At 30.0% G+C, this 26,536-nt stretch overlaps 2 protein-coding genes and 1 long non-coding RNA gene across 13 annotated transcripts in view; 2 read left to right on the plus strand and 1 right to left on the minus strand.

Annotated features, from left to right (window-relative positions):
• The window catches only part of LOC127276707 (iron-sulfur cluster assembly 2 homolog, mitochondrial), a 345,592-nt gene that overhangs the window by 232,778 nt on the left and 86,278 nt on the right, over positions 1–26,536 (plus strand). The window lies entirely within an intron of this gene.
• The window catches only part of LOC127276693 (synaptogenesis protein syg-2), a 219,781-nt gene that overhangs the window by 117,269 nt on the left and 75,976 nt on the right, over positions 1–26,536 (plus strand). For all 7 annotated transcript variants that reach the window (XM_051297301.1, XM_051297302.1, XM_051297297.1 and 4 more), the window contains one exon: positions 17,780–17,909. Coding sequence is in view for 4 of the 7 variants with exons in the window: in XM_051297297.1 (XP_051153254.1) it covers positions 17,780–17,909 (130 nt within the window). In the remaining 3 variants the exon portion in view is untranslated. The remainder of the gene's footprint in view (positions 1–17,779; positions 17,910–26,536) is intronic.
• Positions 18,995–26,536, minus strand: part of LOC127276713 (uncharacterized) — a 36,593-nt gene continuing 29,051 nt past the window's right edge. Inside the window, exon 2 of the long non-coding RNA XR_007842243.1 lies at positions 18,995–19,336. This is a non-coding gene — a long non-coding RNA (uncharacterized LOC127276713). The remainder of the gene's footprint in view (positions 19,337–26,536) is intronic.

The raw sequence follows: 26,536 nt of genomic DNA on the forward strand, positions 1-26,536 counted from the left end.
CATCGTTGGCTTATATTGTGTCCACGCTCTCTAATGTTGAGTTTCGACCTTTCTTGTCCTGCTTTTAAACACCCTCTGGCTAGTCTTTGTAATGTTTCAGTAGGACCAACGCCCTCCGTCCACATTGCACTTTAAACCTCTTCCTTCCTCTCTCTCGCTCTCTCCTCCCACTCTTCCCCATCCCATAGTGTTCCAGAGAGAATTCAACTCGCGAATACAACTCAAACACAAACTTAGTCTCTGGTCCTATTTCTCGGTCTTGTTCCCTTTCTCTCTCTCTCTCTTTCTAGTATTCCCTCAAACTCGAAACTCCTCATGTTCACAGAGGAAGACCCGCTTTGCGGTGACCCAGGGCAGTCGTTACCATTTCCATTTTGACCCCCATCGCCCTCTATGCCCCTTGATCCTTTTGTTTTATTTTCATTCTTTTCGTTTGTGTATTTTTTTTTATTTTTTTTGGAAACTTTTTCATTTAGTTCATTTTTAGTTGATTATTTTATTAATTTTATTTTCTCTTTATCATTTTTGTACTATTTTTAAAAATAAAACTGCAATTATAATTGGATATTCTATTGTACCATGTAATTTTGGTTGCAACTTTTATTATTTTAAAAGAAATCCACCACGAACAGTTTAACTGAACTAATACAGTTCTCCTTCTTCTTCCTCTTCTTCAAAAAAAAAAATGTATTAGGTGTGGCTTCGATAATATCAGGCCAATTCGATGAAAACTAATACAGTTAAATTCAGGGGACAAATACATGTATGTACATACATAGAAACATATAGATACCAGCACGGCCTTTCTATACACAGTATATATAACTTCAGTGAGAGTCTCTAAAGAAACGAAATCTCGACTTTCCGCAGGTAATTTTGGATTTACAACCTCTGGCACTTTGCCAGCTTAAATAAGACGGGAGTATTACACGACCCGTGAATATAAGCGACATTGTTCTCGCGAGCGAGTTATGAAATTATCGGAGCGTTCGTTTCCCTCAGGCCCTGGTCAGAGAGAGAGAGAGAGGACATAAAGCCACTGTGAGTATTAAAAGGTCACGCGGTCAGTTGACGTTAATAAACCAACTGTGTGGGGAATTTTCGAAAAACATGTAAAAAAAATTTAATACCAATTTATTGTTAAAATTATTAGAAATAATATTGGTAGGCACCAACTTTGGTTAGCATCAACTACGGTAGGCACTAACTATAGTAGGCGCCAATTATAGTTAGTATCAACTATGGTAAGCGCCAATTATGGTAGGCGCCAATTTATAATAAGCGCCAACTTTGGTTGGTACCGTTTATATTAAGCTCCAACTTTGGTTGGCACCAACTATGGTACCAATTATAGTTGGTACTATGATAAACGCCAACTATGGTTGGTACCAACTACGATAAGCGCCAACTATAGTAGGCACCAACAAGTGTGGATACGAAAAATTATAAGTACCAACAGTTATAAATATTATCAAATATTAATAGAAATAGTGAGATACCAACTAGTATTAATAAATAAATAAAAAATAATACGTGGTACCTTGAAATTCTCTTATCAAAAGTCCGAGCAGCCTTTAGCAAGCTCGTTACTTTCTTTCCAAGTCTCTCTCTCTGTATCTCTCTCGCAAATCAACGTGGAAAACGAGGATCGAGTTAAGAATCCATAAGTTTCGTAAAAGTCAATGGCCAATCAGAGTTACCCGTTGCTTTATATATAGTTTCAAAAGAATGAAAGGCCAACAAGAGAATTTCGATGATACACACGTATGTAATATCACTTGGGGGAAATATTGTCTGATGGAAAATAAATTTTCACTTTCTTACACTATTTATCTTTATACGAAAAGAGACTCACTGTTATATGGTGAAATATAATTCTATATATATATTTTCTGTACTAACTACCTCAGGTGCAACACACCTCTCGTAAAATGTAAGCCAAGCATAAGCCCTTCATGGCTTAGTCTGATTTATCGTTTTTCAAATACGCTTATATGCTCTTTGAAATTTTACAATCTTTTTGTTTTAATTAATCCTATCAAAAGAGATAATTTGATCTTCATATACGTGTTCTTATTCATTCACATTTAATAATTAGACTTTCAATATATATATTGTTCGACTGTTTTCAATCAAACGTTCATATATATTATATATGTATTCAATTTGGTGTCCAAATTTAATTCATAATTGATTTTTAATTGAAAATTAAATTAATTTTATCTGTTTGTTTCAATCTGCATCGATTACTTTAATTTTTTTTCTTTTATATTTTATTACGTTATTTACATTTTTTTACAATAATAATTACAATAATTGTAATTAAAATTATATTTTGAATATAATTGATATTTTTAATTTAAAATGTCATATCTACCCCTTGGGGTAAAAGTAAACGTTTTTGGACCCAAAATGTATTAAGGAAATGAAAATTTGTTACTTTCGAAGTTCATTTCGAAATTTCGTACACAAAATTTGCAATTTGGATTAAAGCGAACGAAATAATGGAAATTAATCAATGGGTAACAAAATTGGAAGACTAATACTGTGCGGAGATGTGATAGGAGTCGAAATAACTATGTCTGTAATTAACGATGGACTGTTGATGCCAGTCTCTGAAGTGAAACGCGATCGAGAGGCGGTTCCTGAGTCAAGCAAACAAGGGGAATGCGTTTCCGGATACTGAATCCATTCGTATATACATATATACATATATATGTATATATATACATATAGTTCGCAGTACGACAATAACATTTCGAGGCAAGCTTTGACGCCTCTGTTTACTTACTCGGATCATCACTTGCTTTTACCCCTTGCTTTCTTTGTTTTCACTTCCCTGACTCTCTCTCTCTCTCTCTCGCTATCTCTTTTTCTCTTTCTCCCTCACATTTAAACCATTCTCTTTTTTGATTGAGTTACACAAATCGTTGGATCATTTTAATTAAAAAGCCCCTCCCCACTCGCAACATCCGATGAACATTATGCGCGTTTCGTTCAAGTACTATTGAAATTTTTCATCGTGACTCAGACATCATCATTTTTAATTTATTATGATATTCCTAAATATTACACTGTGATATTCTTAAATATTCTGTTATAATATTCTCTTATTAGTAATAATAATAATTCGGATATAAATTATACTCATTCGCGTTTGGAGTTACGAAGTGGCATTTATATTTGATGATGTAATATGTAGTTTATTTTTATATTGTATCCCAAAAAAATGTTTTTCTGTCTTGTAGACAAAAAAAAAACAAGTGTTATTGACATTTTACTAATGGAGAAAAAGAGAGGGGGGGAGAATAATAGATACAAAGAGAAAGAGGGGAAAAAATCTCCGGAAGCAGTCACTCGTAAAATTTCCAAAGAGCCTGTCATTCAAGTCACTTCCACTTGTACGTCCTCATCAATTGACTCATTTTACTGATATTTGATAGCTGTTCACACACACACATATATATAGCCCACTCTTTACTGCTATTATCGTCACATCATCATTGTCATTCTATACAATAACAATTATTTTCTATGACAATTTCTCTTTTCTCGAAAAAAAAATATTTGGATATTTTTCCTCCATTTCCCAATATAGAAAGTATATTTTTACCTCTTTCTCCAGGTACCTAATGTAGCTGGTGCCTACTTTTAGTTAATACCAACTATGATTCGTACCAACAATCTTCCTACCAAAAATAACAAATTATTTTAGGCGCCAACAATGGTTGGTGCTAACTACAATAGGTCTTAACTATGATTGACGCTAACTATGGTAGGTTCTAAATAAAAGAGGTGCCAACTATGGTAAGCACCATCTATGGGTGGCACTAATTATTATGATACCAACTATATTTGGCACCAATTATATTAGGTGTCAACTATGGTTGGTAACAACATTAATAAGCGCCACCTATAGTAGGTACCAGCTATGGTAAGCGCCAACTATGGTTGGTACCAAGGTTGGTACCAATAATGGTAGGTACTAAACTATGTTAGGTGGCAACTGTGGGTGTCGCCAACCATGGTTGGTACCAACTGTAGTCGAATCGAAATTTTCTAAAATAAAGTAAAAAAAATATCAAAAGTATAAAAGAACAAAACGAAAGTATAAAAACTTTCGCATTTTTACAATATCACTATTGAAAGTATATCTTGTATTACAAATCGAAAGAACGATCAAGGTTTTCGTTTCAAGTTCCATCAACCATTTTATACACATGAGGCTGTACGTGATCTTTGGGGTGGGTAAAAACTGGACACGGTAATAATATCACTCACCGGAAATCCTTCCACAAGCGAATGTACCGCGAGTCGGAGGATATGATTTCTCTTGGGCAAAAGAAGCGTCAGTCAACTTGCTTAGAGGAAGAGAAAGGGCTAGAGAAAAAAGGGATCGAGCGACAGAGAAAGAGAGAGGGGGGATTTTTTTTTGGGGGGAGTGAGAGTATTTATTATATAAACCATATACTCCTTCTTGGAAGGTGGATCACGTAGGGGGCAGGGTTATTGTTTCAAGCGGGTCAGTCTTTACCGCGTGACGGGAATTCCTGACCGAGGGGTAACTTTACCGATACAGAACGATATAGACTTTCATCTAAAGAGCCTCACGTTGTGTGCGTCCCTCTTTGAATATTCAACGTATCCCGGCGCTGATGCGACAGCTTCCAGAACTTGCGAATCAAGTTTTCCGGAAAATCTTTGCTTTTTTCTATCTTCTTCTTCTTCCTTTTTTTCTTTTTTTCTTCTTTCTTCTTCTTCCTCTTCTTCTTTTTCTTTATCTTTTCCTTATTTTCTCACTTCTTTACCCCCCTTTCCAACAGATACAGATATATAAGTATATACTTTCTTCAGATGGAATTTAAATTCCCGCGTGACACCTAGAAAATTTTAAGGATTATGATAGAAATGCCTTGTAAATCTAGAGATGAGAAATTCTTTGAATTTGTGGAAAAAGTATGTGATTGTTCATTCTCTGGGTGCTTTCTGAAAGAAGAATTTCATCTCAACGAGTTTATTCTCCTTTTTTCTATCTTCCTTTTTTTCAAAAAAAAAAAAAAAATTCTGTTTCTAAGGTTGATCGAAGAGAGATCAACTTTTACAATTTTTAGTTTATTGAATTTCAGTGAAAATATTGTATAAGGTTCATTTTTTTGAGTTACGATGGAATTTCAGTAAAAATATTGTATAAGATTCATTTTTTTTTGAGTTAAGATTGAATTTCAGTAAAAATTTTGTTTAAGGTTTTTTTTTAATTATGATAGAATTTTTATTTTTGTGAAAAGCTTTTATCTTTAAGTTTTTTAAAACAATTTCTTGCAATTAATTTCTGTTCAGTACAAGTTGGTGTAGGGGAGACCGGGGCTGAAAGTGCCGGGGGTAAGTTGTGCCGATAGGAATATCTCAAAAAGAAAATTTTTTTTTTGAAAAGTGGAAGTGAGAGTAGTATTGTTTTACTTATGCGCATCTTTGGCAACTATTTTGATTTTGTTTGCTTTATGGAATAATTAGCTGTTAGTAATTTGGTGCTTTGGCGTCACTTACGTGCAAGTTTTCATGTTTACACTTTTTGGTCTATTTTTTGCATTTTTAAAGATATCGATACGTATTTTTTTTTAAAATGATCCAAATTTATCGAGGGATTCAATGGTGTATTGATCTTAACATTTTATTTATCTACTTTTTTAATATATGATAAAAAGTGAGTGTCGACGCAACGAGGTTAATTGTGCCTTTCGCTTGGGGCTGGTTGTGCCGCTGTCAATCGCTACATAACCATAATCTATACTATTGCCTCGTTTGTTCGAATAGTTATTCCAACCCGAAATCAAGAGAAAAGTTGATTCAATGCATAGTTTGCAAAAACTGGGCACATTGAAAATGTGTGAAGTGTAAAAAAAAGGGTCAGTTATATGTGTGTCAATTGTAATTTCAATAAATCGCATTCGGAATAAGTATTTACGTCTCAAAAACTATTTATTAATCAGAAAGTAGAGTTTTTACACTTAATTAACGATACAAATAATTATTTGAAAAAATATTTTAAAAGACTGATTAATTATGTAATTGTAAAATTTAAGTCAGAAATGTTTATTTATTTATAAAAATCTATAAGTGTTACGATTGTTGGAAAAATCTTTTGAATGTTTATAATAAAAATACTTATTACGAAAACTATATTTTAAGTGACTGACTAACTATGTAATTATAGAATATAAGTCAGAAATTGTTTATTTTTACCTACTAAAAGTGGTACTAAAATCTAGAAATCCTAAGATTGTTCACAAAAACCTTTAAATGTTTATAAAAATATATTAATAAATAATATTAAATCATATATTGGAAATAATTATTTTATTTCTTACACGTAAAATCATTTGCTTCAAGTTAAGCAACTACAAAATCTGAGCGGCACAACCGACCCAGGCGTCGGCACAACTCTCCCCAGGGCGTAGCTCGATGTGTCGCTTCGCCTCGCTGCAGAAAATCAATTTTTACAAAAAAACTATTCAATATTATCAAAAAATAATACTGGATTCAAAAACTACATTAAATTTCACAAAAGATAGACTATGAAGTAAAATAAAAAGTTGTCATTTTACTAGTATTTTCTTTAGTTTTCTCAAAATCGGCACTTTCAGCCCCGGTCTCCCCTACACGCCAAATCATAATTTCGAACAGATGAGACTTTTGTTAAACGGTATTTCTGATATAGATGAAAAATTCTGTCCAATCAAAGTTCTATCCAACAAAACGTCTCCCATCCAATATTTCTGTTCAATGGAAATAATGTTAAATGAAAATTCTTGTCCATTTTCTGTCAAATTGACAATTATTCTTCTTCATTTTATTAAATACTTAACGACAAATGAGATTAAAATTCAACTAACAATTAAAAAAATCTGTTTCTTTCTCAGAAAATAATTTCAACTAAATATAGATATATAAAAAAAAACATCGTTAATATTGAATTTTATTGACATTAACGGAGAAACAAGAAATTTGACATGTCAATGAAATTTTAACAGCTAGATCATAAATGTCTCAAAGCATCGAAATCGAAAATTCTATTGCATGAGGTATGGATTTTGAGTTCACGAAACACATTTCACGTATCAAGTAATATCGCCATATATATACTGTATAGAGTGAGAGCGTTTTGTCCAGTTTTTACAGGTTCCACAGCTGTGACATTCGCAAGCAACGTGTTGTTTCTAATTTTTCAATCCCTTTACTCCGCACCACCTTTCACAAATATTGCGAGCCAAATATTCGACACAACCATTGGCGCCTTTTTCTTTTTTTTTTGATTTGAAAACTTTATTACACATATCATTTATACAAGAAACAGCGTTAGCAGAATATCGAACTGACTTTTTCTTTTTTGGGATTCAATTAAAAAAAATTTCACATCATCGAATTGTTTTTATTAAAAAAAAAAAAAAAAAAAAAAATTATGGAATTTATCAAAAATTGTTTAAAAAATTCATCGAAATGATGATTAAAATTTTTTTTCTCAATTATTTCATTACAAAATAAACGGTGATGGAATGAAATTAATTCGAAATTGTAGAAAAATTGTTAAATTAAACGACATCACTTTCATTGTAGTTGAAACTAAATTTGCAAAGCAAATGAATTCACAACACTCGGAATTGGGGAGGGTTAAAAAAAAAGAAAATATTGTCATGTGAGAGTCAATTACGAGTTTTCAATTCCCATGACAACTATATGACCGATTCGATTTTACAATTTGTTCTGCACGATATTTTTAAGCCTCATTCGTTATCTCGTTAATTTTTTTTTTCAATTTTCATAATTTTTTAATTTAGTTAAACATTTTTTTATTATTATTGATATTATTATTGTTGTTTTTGTTGTTGTTATTATTTTCGTTATTATTATTATTATTATTAATATTATAAAAAGTTAAAATTTAGTTTTAATGGTAAACTTATTGAAAAGATATGACAGCGCTAAATGGAAAATGTTTTTAGATATATATATATATAGAGAGAAGGAACGATAAAAACTTTTTCGAACGGAATCGATTTCAGTTTGATAAACTTGAAAGAAAAATACTCGTACGTTTATAGAATAGGGAAAAAAAGCATTGAAGGTGAAACGAACTCTATATAGCGTTTAACTATAAATGTATCGTGTCGTTTTGTGGATAAGTTTTATCATCAAAAGCAAATCCCACTAAACATTGCTTCTCTTTGTAACTATATTTATTGTAAAATGTCAAGATATCACTGATGGGAACTCGAAATCCTTCTTTATTGTTAATGTGATATTCTTTTATCATTCCTTTATATATGTTTCCAACAATTGCACTCTCATTTTCCTCGAAAACAAGACCTTTATTTTTCGCGCCTCTTCTTCTTCTTGTTCTTCTTGTTCTTCTTTGTCAATTTTCTTTTATTGATAAATAGATGCAAATTTTTCTCTCGATTCATTATTATTTACCTTTATTTTTGTTCTCTGTTATTATTTCTTAATTTTTTTGTTTTGTTTTAGTTTTAGTTTTTTGAAAAATTATTTATTTTCGTTTTCTAACTTTTTTTATTTTACAATTTTTATTTTTAGGAATTTTTACAGTTAAAAATTAAAATTCAATGATTAAATGCTTTCAATTAAATTCCAATTGATTAAAATTCAATTTATATCTAAATATATAGTGTGATACAAATAAAATATTGTTGAAGAATTTCAAATTTAATTAAAATCATTTGTGATCGATGAGAAAAAAAATTTTAATTGATTTCATTTAGTTAGAAAATGGAGATATTTGAAAAAAGTTTAATTTAATTAAAATTCTTTTCTTTTTTTTTTTTTGTAAAAATTGAAAATTAATTTTCATCAAAAAAATCATAATTTTAATAAAATTAGAAATAAATTCAAAAGATTGGAATTTTTTCTATCACTATCGATGAAATATCAAAAAACAGTGTAAATTTTTGCAAACGATGTTTCATTTTTCAACTATGTTATAAATAAGAAAAAAGAAAGTAGGAAAAAAAAGTTGAAAATACATTTCTCGATAGCGTTTTATAAGACGAGATGGACGACAATCGATTTTATTATTATTTTTTGCTTTTTTCTTCCGCAGTTTTCACATGACGTTTCTTTTCTCCTCGATATGCGTTTTTTTTTTGCTTATCCCTCTCCCTCTAAAACCCTTTATTCCATTCATTGTGGAAAGGGGGTGAAAAAGAAGGAGAAGGAGGTAATGGATCTTGAGGTTCTTTTCAGGCTTTACGAGAGATTCATACTTGATTCGCCGCCGATAAGGATACCTCGTAAAGATAAAAATGGCGATAGCTCGAAGGCACTTGGGAAAGCCTTTCCTTCGCGCGACAAAGACTACTCATGGGACGGATACGTGGCCAAAGAGAACCGACTTGACAATTCCATTTCTGAAGAAAACGATCAAAACCACCGACCAACCGAGTTTGTTTCACCTCCTATATATATATATATATATAGAAGAAACAATATCATGCACCGCGTTTTTATGCCACAAACGTAAACTTGCATTGCTCTTCGACAATAAATCGTGTGCAGTCGTTGCAAGAAATAAGAAAATAAGTTACAAGAAAATGGCGCAGTTAAAAATAACTTTACGTTCGTAATTTATGATTTATTTTATATATATATTGGCTCGGCCTTTTTAAATTTTGCAAAAATAACATTGGATTCGTATTCAGCGAGCCCAAAAACCCCCGAGTTACAAGTTTTAAGCGAATTGAATCAATTTTTAAATTTTTTCCGCCATATTGGATCCGCCATTTTGAATTTTTCAAAACTGTCCATATATTTTCATTTTGTAATTTAATGTTTATAATATTATTGTAAATATCATATATTTGTATAAAATTGAGAAAAGCAATTTTTTTTTCTAATGGAGAATACAACCTAATTTGTCAGGAAAATCTCGTATCGGGTGAGAGTGAAGATGACGTAACAATCTATCGATGGCGTTTTCGCAAAGTCAGAGAAGCGACAAATCAAAGTCAGCTGTCACTTGTTTCAAAGAGAAAGGGAAGTCGATCGTATGAAGAAATGGAACCGCGTATAAGGAATAGTGACAGATCGTAACCGTCGAACGATCTTGTCTCGAAGAACGACGTGCTCCCCATGTGTTCTTTGCATACCAATACATATTTTCCATATATATATATATATATTGAAACAGAGAGGGTAGAGAAAGCGAGAATTTGAAGCTACAGTGTCATGTGGATGAGACGATAAAGAGAGAGAGAGAGAGCAACCCAAAGGCTTCCAATTTTAGGGGATGTTCGGATATGTTCTCAAATGTGAAAGTAGATGTACATACGTGTATAGTTACATCGTGACAGCCCTTGTCTCTGTACTATTTCCCTCCCTTTCATCACCCTCTCTCTCTCTCTCATCGTTACTCGCTTTTCTCTTTCCACGCGTGGAATCGGCGTTAGATCCTCGTCTAAACTTTCAAGTGAATGGCGTGCCTCGTCTCCATCATGACGAACACCCCGGGTTAGAGTTTCTACCACGAAAACGCTTTGAAACAAACCGCAAGACGAGGCCTCGATTCCTTTCCATTCTCCCATTCCACTGGAACACTATACACAAACTCTATTCTCATACAAGTTTCTCCTTTGCCTTGGGGTGCTAAAGGCGTACAATGCTTTTGTCGAACGTTTAGTTCTTCTATTCCCCAAAATGTAACCTATTCTCTGATTCTTCTTCTCCAATTTATATATACATACATCATATATACGAAAACACTTTTTATATTATATCTAGGGGAGTTCAATTTCTCATTTAAATGATTTAGCAGAATTTATGTTTTGAAAAGTGATAACAATTTTTTAAAAATATGCACAAAATTGGGAATAATTTTAACTAGTATGTTTTTTTTGAGTCAGTTAAACTTACTTACTTACCGTATGTACTTACCATATGTACTTACCATATGTACTTATCGTATGTACTTGCCGTATGTACTTACCGTATGTACTTACCGTATGTACTTACCGTATGTACTTACCGTATGTACTTACCGTATGTAAATTTTTAGATAATCAACATTCTTTTACTACTTTTTTTTCTTTTGTGTTTAATTTTATCACAAAGTATAGAGTCCAAACTTGAAAAATATTAAAAAAAGAAATAAATTTTTTCATTTTATTTTCTTTTTTTATACTTTAATATGTTTTATTCTTTATTGTGTACTAATGCTGTTATGAATGGAATATTCCATTTAAATAAGATTTCTTCAAAATCGTTTTTTATACTGGATTGAGATTGTATTTGCATTGCTGTCTTTAAGATAAGAATGGAGGAGACCTATCTTTTGTAAATCGAGGACAACATAAATCTTGAAAAGTACAGATTTCCTTATATTGTACGGGCTGATATACATCGCATAAACAATCCTTTTCTTGAGAAAAATATCGTCAGTCAGTTTTATATATTTATTTATATATAGTATACACACATATAGTATATATATATAAATTTTTCAAAAGCTTTGAATCAAGAATTAATATGTCTTCCGAGGGGGAAATGCAGCAATTTTCCGTTATGCATCAAGGTACCGTAAAATTGGCTTCTTTTCAAAAGAGGGAACTTTTACCCTTCTGCTTTTACTTCTTTTCCATTACAAACGTAAACTACTTGAGTGAAACTTTTATTCTCACAGCTTTGAAAAAGCATTACGTATATAAGTCCAATTTTTCACTGAATTTTCAAAACGTATTTTAATATTATTTAAGTAACTTTTTCCCTTCTATTTCACGAAAAGTTTTGCGTTAATTATAATATTTCTTAACTTTTCTTTCGATTTTTTTTTCACTTAAAAAGAAATGAAGGAAGAAAAGATAAAAAAAAAAGTAGAGTGTGAAATTTTTATTCAGAAAAATGAAACAAAATTTGTTTTAATTAAATATTTAAAAAAAAGAAAAATAGGAAAATATTTGTATGATACAAAAAAAATTCATTGTATTGTAATGATAAAAGTCAATTTCCCGCTCTGTCTGTTTGTTCAGAGAGTGAAAATTATTGATAAATATTCAGAGGCGGAATACGGTTTCAGGTTGAATGAAATTCGATCTTGTAGATGATACTAAAGTTGAATTCTCGAACACACAAGGTATATATCGTAAACTTGAACCATCAACAATAACCTTTTGCATCCACCATGCCGAAAATATTTCAAAACTATCTCCTCTTTGCACCGAGACGAAATTTGCCTTGTACATTCGAAGAAGAATTTTTCTTTAGAATATCTATATATCAGATATTTTCTGCAGTGCTAAGCAAACTGAAAAATTTTCCATATATATCTTACAACATGATTTCGTAAATTTAATCTCTCTTCAAACATAATGAATACATTTTTCTGAATTAGAATGACACAATGTTTATCAAATAATTTAGAATTTATTTACCAGTAATGATTTTATAAATATATTTTTTAATACTTTAAAATAAAAATAACTTTTACTATACTATATTGTTAGTTTTCAATTACAATTGAAGGCAACAATTTTCAATCGTGATTTTTTATTTGAAAAAGAATTTTGTTATTGATTGGTCAAAAAAAAACAACAAGACCAGAGAATTTATTTTTATTTATTGCCAAGTTTTGATGATTTATTTAACTGGCAATTTGGTGAGTTAACGGTTATAAACTGGATTTCTCGTGAAAAAGGACACAGGTATTGTCGTAATTGAATGCTATAAAAGTTGCAAAATAATTTTCTTTTGATAAACGACACCGAGCTAAATTGTCGTCATTCCTGGGTCACCAAACCGACACAAAGTTTAAACCTGTGAAACACAACTTCAACGTTAAATCCCGAGAAAAACTTTTAACTTGACAAATTATTTCACAACATCGTTTTAAATACAAAATTGTATAATAAAATACTTTTTATTGTATTTAAAAGATAAAAATATAATTAGAATAAATTTATTATAAACTTATCATCTATCGTAGTTTACAATTAATTGAACTTACCGTCGACTGTATTTACTAATTACTGAACTTACCGTCTATCATAACGTTAATTTTTGCACTTACCGTCAAGTGTAAGTAATATTGAATTTACTTACCGTACTTACCGGCGTATGTACTTACCCACAGTAACTGCAAACAGACCTTACTGTCATTTGTTATTCCGTTGTTGGCACTTACCGTCAGTTATGATAATCATTGATTAAAATTACCGGCAGTAAATTTAGACAATGAAAACTTACCGTCGACTAAATTTAGCGCCATTTCTTATTATATTGCTGGTACTTACCGTCAGTTTTAATGATAATTGAGTAAACTTACTGGCATATGTACTTACCGGCTGTAGACAGTTAGAACTTACCGTGAACTAGATTTACCGTCATGTTATGGATAGACTCGAAAATTGATGTTACTGCTATCGATTACACTTACCGTCAGTTATTTTTGAATTCAAATTTCCCCTAAAACTAAGAAAATGGTCCTCTCTATTGTTAGTATTATTATTATTTTTGACTGGAGAGCATTTTTGACCCGTTTGGAGCGATGCCACTGGGGTTTGACGATCCATCTCATTCTTGATGGACTCATTACAGCGTGAGTGGGCGAGCAAATGAAATGGTGACCGAACGGTCGTGTTGGAATACGTTCCAGGTAGTTTGGCGCAACGACACGCGATTGCCTTGAAGCTTTACTACAAAATTCTGATCTCAACCGGAAATTGTATTGGAACATCCCCCTACCCCCTCTCACCTTCTCTCTTGTGTGTAATGTATCGACATGAGGACACACAGCTTTCTATCTGTTGTATCGTAAAAATCGAGTACCCTGTTTTACGCCCTCGTACATTCAGAGTTTATATCTAGTTATACTTATATATATATATGTTGTTGAGAGTAATGACTCGCTATCGAAGTCGATATATCGAATATCTGTTTTTCTGATGGTATCTTGAGAAAAAGTATATAAATATATTGTTTGTGTGTATGTGTAAAATCTCATTGGTGTGAACTTTGGAATGATAAGAGGGGGGTATGAAACCGGAAACCAGGGTTTGCAACAAGGGAGCATATATATATATATATATATATAGAGAGAGAGAGAGAGAGAAAATAACCTGTGTTGGTAGCCAGGTAAGCCGATAATCCACGGGTCAGACAGCGTCGAGAAGCCGTTCAAGTTTGCTTTAGCTCTGCTTCGATGTCCCTTCGTTGACCTCCTCCTGCTGCTACTTCACATTTTAGACTCGATGAAATCACTTATTATCTAAGTTTCACGTAAGTCTAGACCTCCGGCTAGATTCTCCAATATATATATATACATGAAAGGTGTCAAAGCATTTAATGAAATCTACCACCAAGATCGAGTTTTGCAAACTAGAAATGGCTTAAAACTTTGGCAAGTTATTTTCCGCAATCCGTGCGTGTAAGAGAAATTTCTCTCTCCATTTAAAACATAATTGAGGATTAGATTGAGAATCTTATTTTCGAATTTTATGATTATAAGAAATACACAAATGATGATGTAATTTGAAAAATACTACAGATAAATAAAAACTAGATGATGTGGAACACTGCGAAGCTTGGATTTACCGTCAATGATTGCACTTACCGTCATTGATTGCACTTACCGTCGTTGACTGCACTTACCGTGATTGATTGCACTTACCGTCGTTGACTGCACTTACCGTGATTGATTATACTTACCGTTATTGAGTGCACTTACCGTACAAGTACAGTCGACGGTAAGTACTTACCGTTTAACTTACCGTGAGTATAAATTAAATCTAACGGTAAGTGCAACTCGTTAAATTTACCGTCAATTTAACAATTCTCAACGATTTTTTGACACTTTTAAATAAAAATATTTTCGAGCCAAGTCATAAATTGAACTTACCGTCGTTTTCAACAACTATCAATTTGCACTTACCGTTCTTGTTATCAACTGTCGATTGAATTTACAGTTTAAATCAACTATCAAGTGTATTTGATTTTTTATTGCTACCGCAAAATAAATAATAAATAACTATGGGTAAAAAAAATATTAAATATATTCTTTAGTATTTTTTTTTATCAAAAAAAAAAAAAAAAAATACTCTTGTTTTTTGTTAAAAAAATATTATATGAAAGAGAGTGTTATCACGCGAAGCTCCGAGCGGTGACGGTACAAGTACGGACAAGGCTGACGCCCTTCAGGACTCATAATACAGGAGAGGCAACCCTGGGGAAATTTAGCAGACGCCGTGCAAAACCGTTGTTTTATAAGCTTATACATTGTACACGCGAGGCCGGTCTCTGAAAACAGGAGGTGGTTGATAGAAGCATCCGTGTTCTCAGCGTCGGGTAACAACATTAACATTAACTCTCGCACTGGCTATATATGTATGTATGTGTGCGAACGAGCTCTGCTTTTAAAAACAACATCCTGACAACGGTCTATATATATATATATATATATTTATACGTATACCCAGTGATAAAAGACATTGTGGTGTAAACCTGACAATAAAATACATCACTGTGTCAATTAACACGTTTACATTTAAGAAAATCTCGGCGAAATTTCTCCACTATATAAATTGCATCGGGGCTTTAAATCATTTTCACGATTAAATGACAGGTTTAGAGAGTGAGACAGAGAGACGACTGTTATATTAACGTGAAACATGATAAATTGAAATTATTATTTATTATTTCTAAAGATCAAATATTGAAAATTAAAAAATTGAATTTTCTTTTTTTCATTAAAAATAAATAAAAAAAAATTTTCTTCTGAAATAAAAAAAATATTTATTACAGAAACTATTTGGGAATATTCAATAATTCCTTAAATATTTTGTGCTATTTATTTATTGGATTATTTTCTTTTTACTGTAATAATTACTTGGTCGTAAATTTAAAAAAAAAAATTCTTAAAATTTTTATAACTTCATATATTTGTGTTTCGTGTTTGTTCGGTATTGAGGAATTTGACTTCTGATCAACCGCAGAGGTTTGAATTGATTGGTCAATAAAACTAACAACAGGGTGCGCAAAAAGTCAAACATGAAGTTCTAGTGTATATAACGAAAGACCGAAAGGAAGGGGGGGAGGGGGGGGGAGAATCGCCATTTATTTGCCGAAAGGTGTTTTCACAGAAGTGCTGTAATTATAGACCCAGGAGTGCTGTAAAAGGCCCCCCCAAAAAAAACTTGTTATCGCTTCAAGCAAATGATTACGTGCTGAGAGAGAATCTTCGTTGAGGAATTTAGGCTTAAAACCATTTTTGCCTTTTTTTCCCTGTTTCCTCTCTCTTTCTCTACTTTTTTTTATATTCTCATCATATATAATGAGAAAGTATTAGATTTGTGTGAAATTTTTTTTTTTTAAATTTGCTGAATACTATTTTTATTTTTCTAAACGTGTGATAATTATTTTCAAAAAAAAATATTGTTTATTTAAAAAAAAAAAAGATTTCAAAAGAATTATTATCCAATTTACAAATCCATAATTAGATCATCATTGTGTAACTAGTCGCCCTATTATTACAGTTTAGATTTTATCTCAAATAGCTTATTTGACAACGGGCAAATAATAGCCAGTAATATCTGAAATATCCGGATCTTATCTTCCCCCACTTGGTTCATTTATCTCGAAACTGGTCCATTAACGTCCGAAATGTACTTAAAATAGTTTTATAGACCTTTTACTTTATACTATATAATTATAATTTATAATATAATTACAATTATAAAAAATTACTATTAGGATAAAATATAAAATTAAATTAAATATAAAATATCTTTTAGAAATATTCCATTGAAATATGGGGAATATTTTTATTAATATTTGTTCGGAATATTAGGAATATTTTTTTTTAAATATTCCATTGATAATAAAATAAATTTACTGAAATGAAACTTATCACAAATGGTGACAAATCTCGATGAAATATTTGCAATTTTATTACTTATGAAATTGTGGTTAAAAAGAAAGAAAGAGGGAGAGAGATGGTCCATTTTAAAAAGAGACTCGAGAAAACCGCCGAGTCATTCAAGTTTTAATGGAAGGAAGTTGGTTCTTATTGAACTTCAATCAAGATGATGAAAAGCGTTTAAAGTCATATGGTTGAGTTAAAAAAGTTTGTGCAAACGTAGATGAGCTTGTAGAAAGAGGAAAGTGCGAGTAATTCGTAAAGAAACCACCGGTGCCGGACAGGTGACATATTCGTTTCCGGTTTTTGTAACATTTTCACGTTCTCATCTCTCCCTCTCTTTCTATTTCTCTCGTAGAAATTTTCTTTCCCCTCAATTCCTCTCTCTCTCTCTCTCTCTCTCTCTCTTTTCTCTTCCATGTGTCAGTTTCTCTATTTTGAGACGACTGTCAGATTGACTCGTCCACCCCAGATTTACAGTTGTGTTATAAGAAAAAAAAATGAAGAAATAAATCACACTCTGCTTCTGAATTTTCAATTTCCGGTCCTTGGAAAAATATGTATTTGAACGCTTTTCAATGTGATCTTCAAATGAAAGGCTTTTTGTCCAACTGATAAGATTTGTCTCATGATAGAGAAGTCAGGAATGGAAAATTTCACTTTTTTTTCTACTGTAGAAAAATATATATTTATTTTTTATTCATAGAAATTTTGAAATATTTAAATATTTTTCAAAGTTGTTACAAAATTCCAAAAATATTTCTAATATATTCCTGTGAAATTACAAGAAACAAAAATTCAAAATATTCCCACAATGTGTCATAAAATTATCATTAACTTAAAAATAAATTTTTTTTAATTTTCCAGGACCACCACAAATCGCCAGAGCTGTTCTTCAGGGTACTGCGGAGTTGCCATGCGATATTCGACCGCCAAGGCAAAATGATTCAGCCACCCTTGTCGTTTGGTACAAAAATGACATCACGCCAATTTACAGGTAAGTTCATTATTATTTATTATTATATATATTATACATTTCCGGTTAAAAAAAACATTTTCTTAACAAAATAAGTGACATTAAATTTCTCACACTTTTTTTAGCATTATTTTTTTTTCACCCTATTGAAACTATTACCTAAATAAGTCCTCCAATTATTTCATCAAATAATAATTTCTTTCATATTAACTACAATAGAAAAATATAAAAGTTTCATACAATAGAAATTTTTTTTCGATGAAAAAAAATACTTGTAGAATTTAACAAAGAAAATATGTTAATCAGAAACAAAACAAAATACATTTCTCTTTGATAAAAAAAAAGAAAAAGAAAAGTTTTTCTTTTTAAAATAAAAAAAATAGGTTGATGTTTGTCTTTGAGAAATTATTGGTGCAAATTGTTTTTTTTTTTTTTTTTTTGAAAGGAAGGTTAAAGTCTTAAGATCCAAGGTGATAATTATGTGCTCACGCATGTAAGGAAAATTGCTCTAATAATTTTCATTTTACTTGATTAAATCCCGCGGTGCATATAATTTATAATTGACGACAACGTGGATTGAAAAGTGATTTTAAAAAAAATGTCAGAGCGCGATTAAATCTTTGGTTAAATTATTATATTACATATATCGTGTAATTCTAAATAGCATGGAATATTTTATTCACATTCCAGGAATATGCCATTGGAAAATTAGGAATATACTAAAGGAATATTTAACAATTTTCCAAGGGAATAATTAACAATATTCTTTTGGAATATGAACCTTTGGAATGTTCCTGAGGAATGTTCCAGGAATATTCCATTGGAACATTGAAGGAAAATTGTATTCCATTATAATATAATATTATATATTTCAATTGTATATTTTTTCAATATTCTAATGGAATATTCCATAAATATTCCAACTAAATATTTCTGGAAAATTCCTCAGGAACGTTTCAGAGGTCAGAAATTTTTATATTCCTGAAATATGGATATAATATTCCAATGGAATGTTCCGAATACTCCAATGGAATATTCCAAATGTTCTAATGGAATATTTCCAGAATGTGAATGAAATATTCCGTGCTATTGGAAATTGTATTACATTGTTATTATTATTTTTATTATTATTATTACATATCAGGAAAATTTGCGTCTAAATTACGAAATCGATATTATAAACTGATGGTTGACCACGCGTTTACGAGAAGGCCACGTGTGGCAAAAGTTTGCATTAGAGAAGGGCAAAAATTTATTTTATAGGAATTTATTGCGTCTTAATTTTCCAAACAATTGAACATTAATGCCAAAAGATGTTACGGCTCTCGTTTTTTTTTCTTTTCTTTTTTTATTCTCTCGCATCATTCCCATGGGTGGCTTTAGATCCTTTATCTTCTGTACCAAAATTCCCATCATCCAACTTCTAAAATGACCATCACATTTCTTCCCTAAAAAAAGAAAGAAAAATTTCTCGTTTCAATTCACATTTTTTTTCATTGTTTAGCAAAAGTTTATTTTTTACTGAAAATATTATTTAAAAACATTTTTTATATTTCTTTATTGTTCAAAAAAAAAAAAAAAAAAAAAAAATTATTTAATTTACAATTATCCATTGTTGCAATCATTTATTCATTTGGAAAAACAACACTAAAAGTGTTAATTTTCTTTTTAAGTTTACAAAAAGGGAAACGACCTTAATAGTGAAATTTATATAATGAATAAATGACAGAAAATATTGTTTATTTTGCAATTTTGAAATTGACTCTTGTCAACGAAATGAAAATATATCATTTTTCATGGAATCGGATGAAATTTATCTTGTCACTATCTCTCTATATATTTATAGACATTGTCTGGACCATAGTAAAATGATATATTACATTTAAGAGATTACTTTATGTCACATTCCCTTAAATTAGAAACTTTCAGATTTATCTGTAGTTTTCGTGTTTCAACCCTCCCTCCCTCCCCCCTTCTTCCCTCCAACTTCCTATAAACAAAGTCACGCACATAAATAGTGCGCATATATGAATTATATATAATGCGTGACATATTTTCTTATCAAAAAGTTAGAATGGCGATAATCTTGTCGTCTAGGTCGTTTATTTTGTTGGCTGAGGGAATTTGAATTGCTTCGGGCAGATCATAAATTGTTTGAGTGACTTATGACTCGTGAGGATAAAGTCAAAAAATTTATCTGTAAATTTTCCTAAACATTGTGCGACATTTTGACACGGTAGAAGATTATTATAACTTTGCAAAAACTTTTCTCAATTTATTATAATTTATAATAATAATAATACAATTTATTCCTCAATTCGAAAGTTTTCAGTTTCTCAAAAATTTTGTCAATTGGAATATTCAAAAAAAATTTATAAATAATATATCTCCAATTATTATTTTTAACAAATATCACATCATTTTATAATTATTACATTGGTATATTTAATTTTAAAACTTATTTGAAAATTCATTTAAAATTGGAATTTAATTGAATAATTCATTTAAATGAATATTTTAAATTCTAATTTGAGAATTATTATGTAAAATTGAAAATTAATTATAACCTTAATTATCCGGTTTAAATTTACATTTAAAACAATTCTCTTTAAATAATACTTCAAAAAAAAAATGTCCAAGGGAATATTCCTGTAACATTCCATTTGCATATGAATAAAATATTCCATAGGAACGTTACAAAGAAGCGAACATGATAATATTCCTATAGAATATGGATAGAATATTCCTTTGGAATATTTTCAATGTTTCAATGGAATATTCCAGAAATGTGAAAGGAATATTTTGTACTATTTAGGAAGGATCTTTTCAGATATTATTTTGTTAAATATTCCCGAGTATTACTGGAATATTCTAATGAAAATATTGCAGAATAATTTTTAAAATAATTTTATCACAAAAGTTTGAATTTTTTTTTTTTTTAAATGAAAAAAGTAATCCTGTCTTAATTACCGGTAATTCTCTCGGGAATTTTTTTTTTTTATTTTATTTGATACGATTGTAAATACGAAACCTTAACCCATAGGTGGTGTCAAATTTCAATACTCAATGGTCGTAAAGCTCGTATAGACAATAATTTCGAAGGGTCAAAGAGAGTGACGACAGAGTGAGAGAGTGAGAGAGAGAGACTAGATAACGATAGCAAGGAAGGGTTTCAACGTTGAGTATAGTGTTCGCATTTGGCAAATGGAAAGTGAACATGAAATGGCTCTTCGTGGTATAAATGTTGCATAGGTTACATTGTTGTGACATGCGCATAACGACAATGTTCCAAAGTGATTCAGTTGAGGTATTGTCAAATTCATGTAAAATCATTGAAAATTCTGGATAAATTTTATTTTTAAAGAATTAAATTTTTCGCGAATACTCCACTGAAATATTGCAGGAATATTTATCACAGTAATATATTAATATTTCAATGGAATATTTCCATAATATTACAATATTACAATGTAATATTGCGATAATATTCCAATATTTCAATGGAATATTACGTTATTATTCCATTATTCCAATGTAAGATTCCGTTAATATTCTATTATTCCAATGTAATATTTCATTGATATTTCAATATTCCGATGGAATATTTCGTTACTATTCTAAATTCCAATGGAATATTACATTACTATTCCATTATTACAATAGAATATTTCAATGAATATTACGTGAATATTTCATCAATATTTCCAATCGATATTCCTAAAAATATTCCAATGAATATTCCTCAAAAATATTCCAATAGACTTGAAAAAAACTTGATTATTTTTTTAGTTAGTCAAAAAAATGTTAATAGTCGATAACATTTTTCCGGCGATATATATTTAAGTATATAAAAATGTTTGCAGCACATAAATCGTAAATCCCTTCATGTAGGTTTTTTTTTTTTTTTTAGAGGAAAGTTAATTTAGTTTTTAAATCGAGAGAAATAAAAAGTATGTCGCAGTAAAAAAAAAAAAAAAAAATATGAAGTGTTGGTGTGTGGTATCTTTATCTTGAGTGAAGTGGCACACAATATCCATAAAAGTGTAAATAGCCATTGCTTCACTTCTTGTCGTCATATATACGTGTTAAAAGTCATTTCGAGTATATGTACTCATCTTATTAGCATCGCACGTTGTAACGACATTTTGAGAACAGTAACACTTTTCCGGGACACTCTAACTATATATATTCAGGACACAATATCGGTGGGAAATCAGTTCAGTAAAACTATAAAAACTCGGTGAATCGTTTCATACCCCTCACACGCCCTCTCTCTCTCTCTCTCTCGCTCTCTCCCTATCGCGTCAGGCGTAATTTCTGCGTGGTATTATTGCTTTGCGTGTATGAGGCCGCAGTAAACGTCACATGTTCGCTCGTAAAAGCACCCATCATGCTCACCTACCTACACCTTCAGATTGTAAGGGAATTTCCTCGAATCATTTTCATTAATGACATTATTATCTGCACGGGGACTTCGAACCATAACTTGCCGCCACCCCCCCCCCCTTTCCCCTACCCACTATTACGTTATACCCACAAACGAATAAATAATTCTCTCGCTGCAACCAGACATGTGTTACATTTTCCCCATTAAAATTTCAGATTACATGAATCGTAACTTACATTCATTCCAAATTATATAAGAACCATTATTATTATTATTATTATTATTAGCATCATTATTATTATTAATATTATTATTGTCGACAAAAGATTTATTATTTTCATAAATAATTGTAGAAATATAATAAAAGAAAAGAAAAAATAAATTTTATTTATGACACAAAAAAGGAAAAAAGTTGGTATAAATATATCCTAATAGCATGGAATATCCCATTCACATTCCTAGAATATTTTATTGTTATATAAATGGAATATTACTTTGGTATATTCTTAATGTTCCAATAGAATATTCCAAGAATATAAGTCTAAATATTTAAGTATTCATAAAATATGCATGTAATATTTTAAATAAAAAATGTTATAAAATATATTTTATATAAAAATTTTACTGTAAAATATCCGTGTAATGTAAATTTAATATTCCAATAAAAATTGTAATCTTTAATTGAAATGATGTGACAATAATATCATAAAAGTTTTAGTCTGTAATTCGCAGATATTTAAATTAAAAAAAAAATCAAAACATAATCCCCACATATGAAAATTAAATATTTATAATGAAATTTTACAACTGTGAACCACGTGAGCTTTTATAAAACGTGTAATTTGTCAAATTTAAGGTGTATGTACAAAATAAGTGCCACTTTGAAAGTCTCTCTTATAAGAATTAAGAATAATAAAAAAAAAAAATCTGGCAAACATAAAATTTTTTTAAAGTAATTGTCGTTAGACACGTCATTGATGTTTTCTAATCAATAAAGTTCATGAACTGGTCACGCCATTTCATATATAATTTCCATTTAATTCACCAAACAATTTTCAACAAAATAAAATAGAAAAAAAAATTTCTTGAGTAATATTTTCAGAATATTCCCAAGGAATATTCAAGGAACAATTTTTAAGAAATGAAACAAATATTCCATTGGTTTATTTGAATCATTGCGGAGTATCACAATGGAATATTTGAAAATACTATATTGGAATATTTAGGAATGTTATGGTGGAATATTTTTTTGGAATATATGGAAATATTACGGTAAAATATTTCAGAATATTATAATGGAATATTTTAAATTATCACAGTGGAATATTGAGGAATATTAGAATAGAATATTTAGGAACATTAAAATTATTTAATAGCGTTATTGTATTTTTATCTTGTTTAATAACTATAATAATAATAATAATTGGTTGTGATTCAATGTTGTATAATTAAATTAACAAAGGGCTTAATTGTTTCTAAACTGTAAATAGAGTGTTATACTATTGCTTAATTTATTGATTTTGTCGCTGGTATTATTATGTTTATACTGAAAACCAGGACAATAGTAGTTTGTTTCCAAATTATGGGCATTTGTTCTACAAATAGAATACAGTCCATTAATATAACATTACTTTTACTTTGGTGTATTAATTCATACATTTTACATTTGAATCAGTACGCAAAATGTTGTGCAAATTTACTTGTGAAATTTTACAGTTGAATAATCGTATTTTATAAAATTAAAATTTTGTTAAAAAAATATTTTAACTCTATCAATATAAAATATATTCGGTTCTTTTTTGGAATATTTGAAAAGTATTCTATTGGAATATTAGAAAAAGAAATCGTTTGGAATATTCGAAAAATATTATTTTGGAATATTATAAAAAAATTCTTTTGCAATATTAGGAAAAAATTCATCTGGAATATTAACATAATTTCTGATATTAGTATGAAAATGGTTTAATATCAAACTGTACGTATTTATCTTGAATAATGTGAAGCAAGTAGTATAACTCGATAGTATAGTCAGACAAGAGTTAAATATGTTCATCAGAAGCAAAGTGTTCTTAAAATATTTCTTACAATTATTTGTGAATTATTTCCGAGTTGACATTCAGTTATTTTTTTTTCTATATTATATAACATTAAAAATTTGACATTCCAAATGAATATTCCTTTTTGAAAATAAAAGAAATTTTTTAATTAAAATATTTCGAAAAAATATTTCTTTAATTTTTATTTAATTTTTCACAAGAATATTCTTTATTACTCCAAAATAATATTACTTTACTATTCCTTTAAATATTCCAAAATAATATTCTTTTACTGTTCCTTAAAAATTCCATTAATATAAAAAATATTCCACTAGAGAAAATTAAATATTAATATAATATTTCCCCGAATAAATTACCAAATTTCTAATTTGGAATAATCCAAAAATATTACTAGAATATTCCCTGCTATTAACTAGTTATTAAATATAATTAAAATTAAATTAACTATATTTGAATTCGATATGAAGTTAAAACTTTTGATCTTGTGTTTATAAAATGAAAGTCAAACGAGAAAAAACTCTTTATATAGCGGAGTGTCGAAGATATTATATTATTTTTTTTTGCCTTTCTTCTAAAAATAAATAGACTCGAAGGATAAAGAAACTCGCATTTAAGTAGTTTATAAAAACTTTCATGAAAAAAAAGTGGATTAGATGAGGGAAAAAAATGCTCCAGTTATCTTGCTTGAGCCTCTTTCACACAGCATCTACTCTCATTTGCTTTCAGGAACAATAAAAGTTTCATGCTCGTGTTTGACGTTGTTAAATAAATTATCCAGAGCTTCTAATTATGTTGAAAAAGTCGTGAGATAGTCCCAGGGGCGAATTGTCGAAGACTCAAAGACGAGAGACGAAAGAAAAGGTAGATAAAAGGAGAACTCTCTTTCTCTCTCTCTCCTGTCAAGTCTTTTTCTCTTTTTCGCACTCTCGTTTTCCGTCATCCTTTATATTTGAATAAGATAAATGCTCACTGGAAAGAGGACTCCCTCTCTTTCTCCCATTTTTTTTTTCTCTTCACGTTGTTTTTTTTTCTCGCAAACTCTCTTTTTACGCCTTAATAAATCGCTTCTAGCACGTCTAGAAAGCCCTCGTTTTATAAATTTGACGGGCAATAGCTACCCATCATCAACGACGTTGAATCGTTGCTCCATCACATATATTCATTGTATATACATATATATTTACCTACATCTGCAGAATTTAAATTCTAAATTCCTCTTGTGATAAATTTCTCTAATTCGGAAATATTACAGTTTACATGAAAATTAATGAAAAAAAAAGATTAATGTTTAGAAAAAATTTGCATAATAGTTTTTTTACAATTTTTCTTCATACTATTTTCTATTTAGCCAATTAAATTTCTGGAATATTTCGAATAAGTGGAATATAGTAAAAATATTCCTGGAATATTTATTTATTACTGACACAAATATTCTTGGAATAACCTTGTTATATTCGTGGAATATTTGTAGGAATATTGTAGTTGTATGCTTGGAATATTTATAGGAATATTGTAGATATATACTTGGAATATTATAGGAATGTTTCAGGAATATTGGAAGGAATTTTATAGGAATATTTAAAGGAATGTTTCAGGAATATTTTTAAAAATATTATAAAAAATGAATTTATAATGTAGAAGATAGTTTTTGATATTATAATAATACATTAAATACAGTAGTATAATATTTTTCATAATATTATAATGTTTAATACACTATACACAATATGTTATAGTGTAATATAACATCATGAGATGAAAATCATCATAACTTGTGAAACTATCTGTTAATATAACGGATATATCAGAGCTTATCTTACGGTAACCAACGTAATACAGCCCCTTTAGAAGTTTATATACCTATATATATGACGTGAGAAGGTTTGAGAATGGGGAAGAAACTAGAAGGAAAATAGATGGTTGGAAGAGGGATAAAGAGGGATAGAGTCACTGTTCTGGCTTCTCATAATGAAAGCAATGTGTCTTCATTTACTTGTTTGTTTCAGAGTAACGCGTGGTATAGGTACATATAATAGTAGCTAACGTGCATCCAGTTGTTGTAGCCAAGGTGCTAGTTCCTAGGAGTATATTATAGCGACACCACCTAGTTACATGCATAGTGGCTGCCTAGGACAATACTCTTGTCTCCACGATACCTCTCATTTGTAACCAACATTTCTCTCTCTCTCTCTCTCTCTCTCTCT

This window comes from Leptopilina boulardi, unplaced genomic scaffold, assembly GCF_019393585.1.
Source record: "Leptopilina boulardi isolate dan_hultmark-lab unplaced genomic scaffold, ZJU_Lbou_2.1 LbouV2_151, whole genome shotgun sequence".
Lineage (NCBI taxonomy): Eukaryota > Metazoa > Arthropoda > Insecta > Hymenoptera > Figitidae > Leptopilina > Leptopilina boulardi.